General features: G+C 34.0%; 1 protein-coding gene across 6 annotated transcripts in view; it reads right to left on the bottom strand.

Moving 5' to 3' along the window:
- The window catches only part of LOC119585703 (mitogen-activated protein kinase kinase kinase kinase 3-like), a gene marked incomplete at its 5' end in the record, with an annotated part of 59,548 nt that overhangs the window by 55,115 nt on the left and 3,546 nt on the right, over positions 1-887 (bottom strand). For all 6 annotated transcript variants that reach the window (XM_037934382.1, XM_037934381.1, XM_037934380.1 and 3 more), the window contains 2 exon segments: positions 125-218; positions 706-855. In XM_037934382.1, coding sequence (XP_037790310.1) covers positions 125-218; positions 706-855 — 244 coding nt within the window.

An 887-nucleotide genomic window follows, 5' to 3' on the forward strand; every position in this document is an offset into this window, starting at 1 on the left:
GCTTTAGACAGTACAAATAAATTGCTAAGAAGGAATATATGAAACTAAATGTATTTCTTAAAAATGTAAAAAGGACATACAATAAAAAGATGTCAATGATATATTAATGGTTGTTATAACTTACTGTGCAGTTCTGACTTAGTTCTCTGCTTAGGTCGTGCAGGAGTTCTTGAGGTTATTCTCTGAGGAACATTTGTGACTGCCCCTTCCTCATCAATCTAGAAATATGCATTAAAAAATATGAACATACATTACATAAATAAAAGAGGAATCTACATCACATATCACTCTACACAACCATGATGTTTAAATTTCTAACACAAGGTACATGTCCTCTAAATATAAATACTCAATTATGGATAAGTCCATGCAAAGCCTGTCTATACAAATCTCACTTCAGTGAAATGCACTTAAATTTCTCTGTAGAACCTAAACTCACACTTGAACCATCACAGTAGTACCAGCTAAAACTGTTACCTGCTTTCAATACATATAGTTATTTATAGAAGATTGAGACAGAAATTCATTATTTAGCTATTGGAGGATAATATGACATATAAGATAAGATTTCTTTTGCAATACTTCCATGCCTACTATAATGGAAAATCTTAACACCCAAACAACTGAACCAAATTATACCAAAATCAATTATTTTTAAACCTCAACCAAGCTACATCACACAGAAAACAAATTAAAAATCTTCACCTCTAATTCAGGAGGGAATGAATGCTGTGGGTTGTGAGCTTTCTGTAACAATTCAACAGCCAGCCACTTGGGAAGGTCAGCCGCCACAAAGGGGTGAAGGAGTAATTTGTCAGCAGTTGGACGTCTCTTGGGGTTCTTTGTTAGACTCAGCTGCAAAGTATATGGAGGTTTAATCAAACTTG

This window comes from Penaeus monodon, chromosome 20 (genome assembly GCF_015228065.2).
Source record: "Penaeus monodon isolate SGIC_2016 chromosome 20, NSTDA_Pmon_1, whole genome shotgun sequence".
Lineage (NCBI taxonomy): Eukaryota > Metazoa > Arthropoda > Malacostraca > Decapoda > Penaeidae > Penaeus > Penaeus monodon.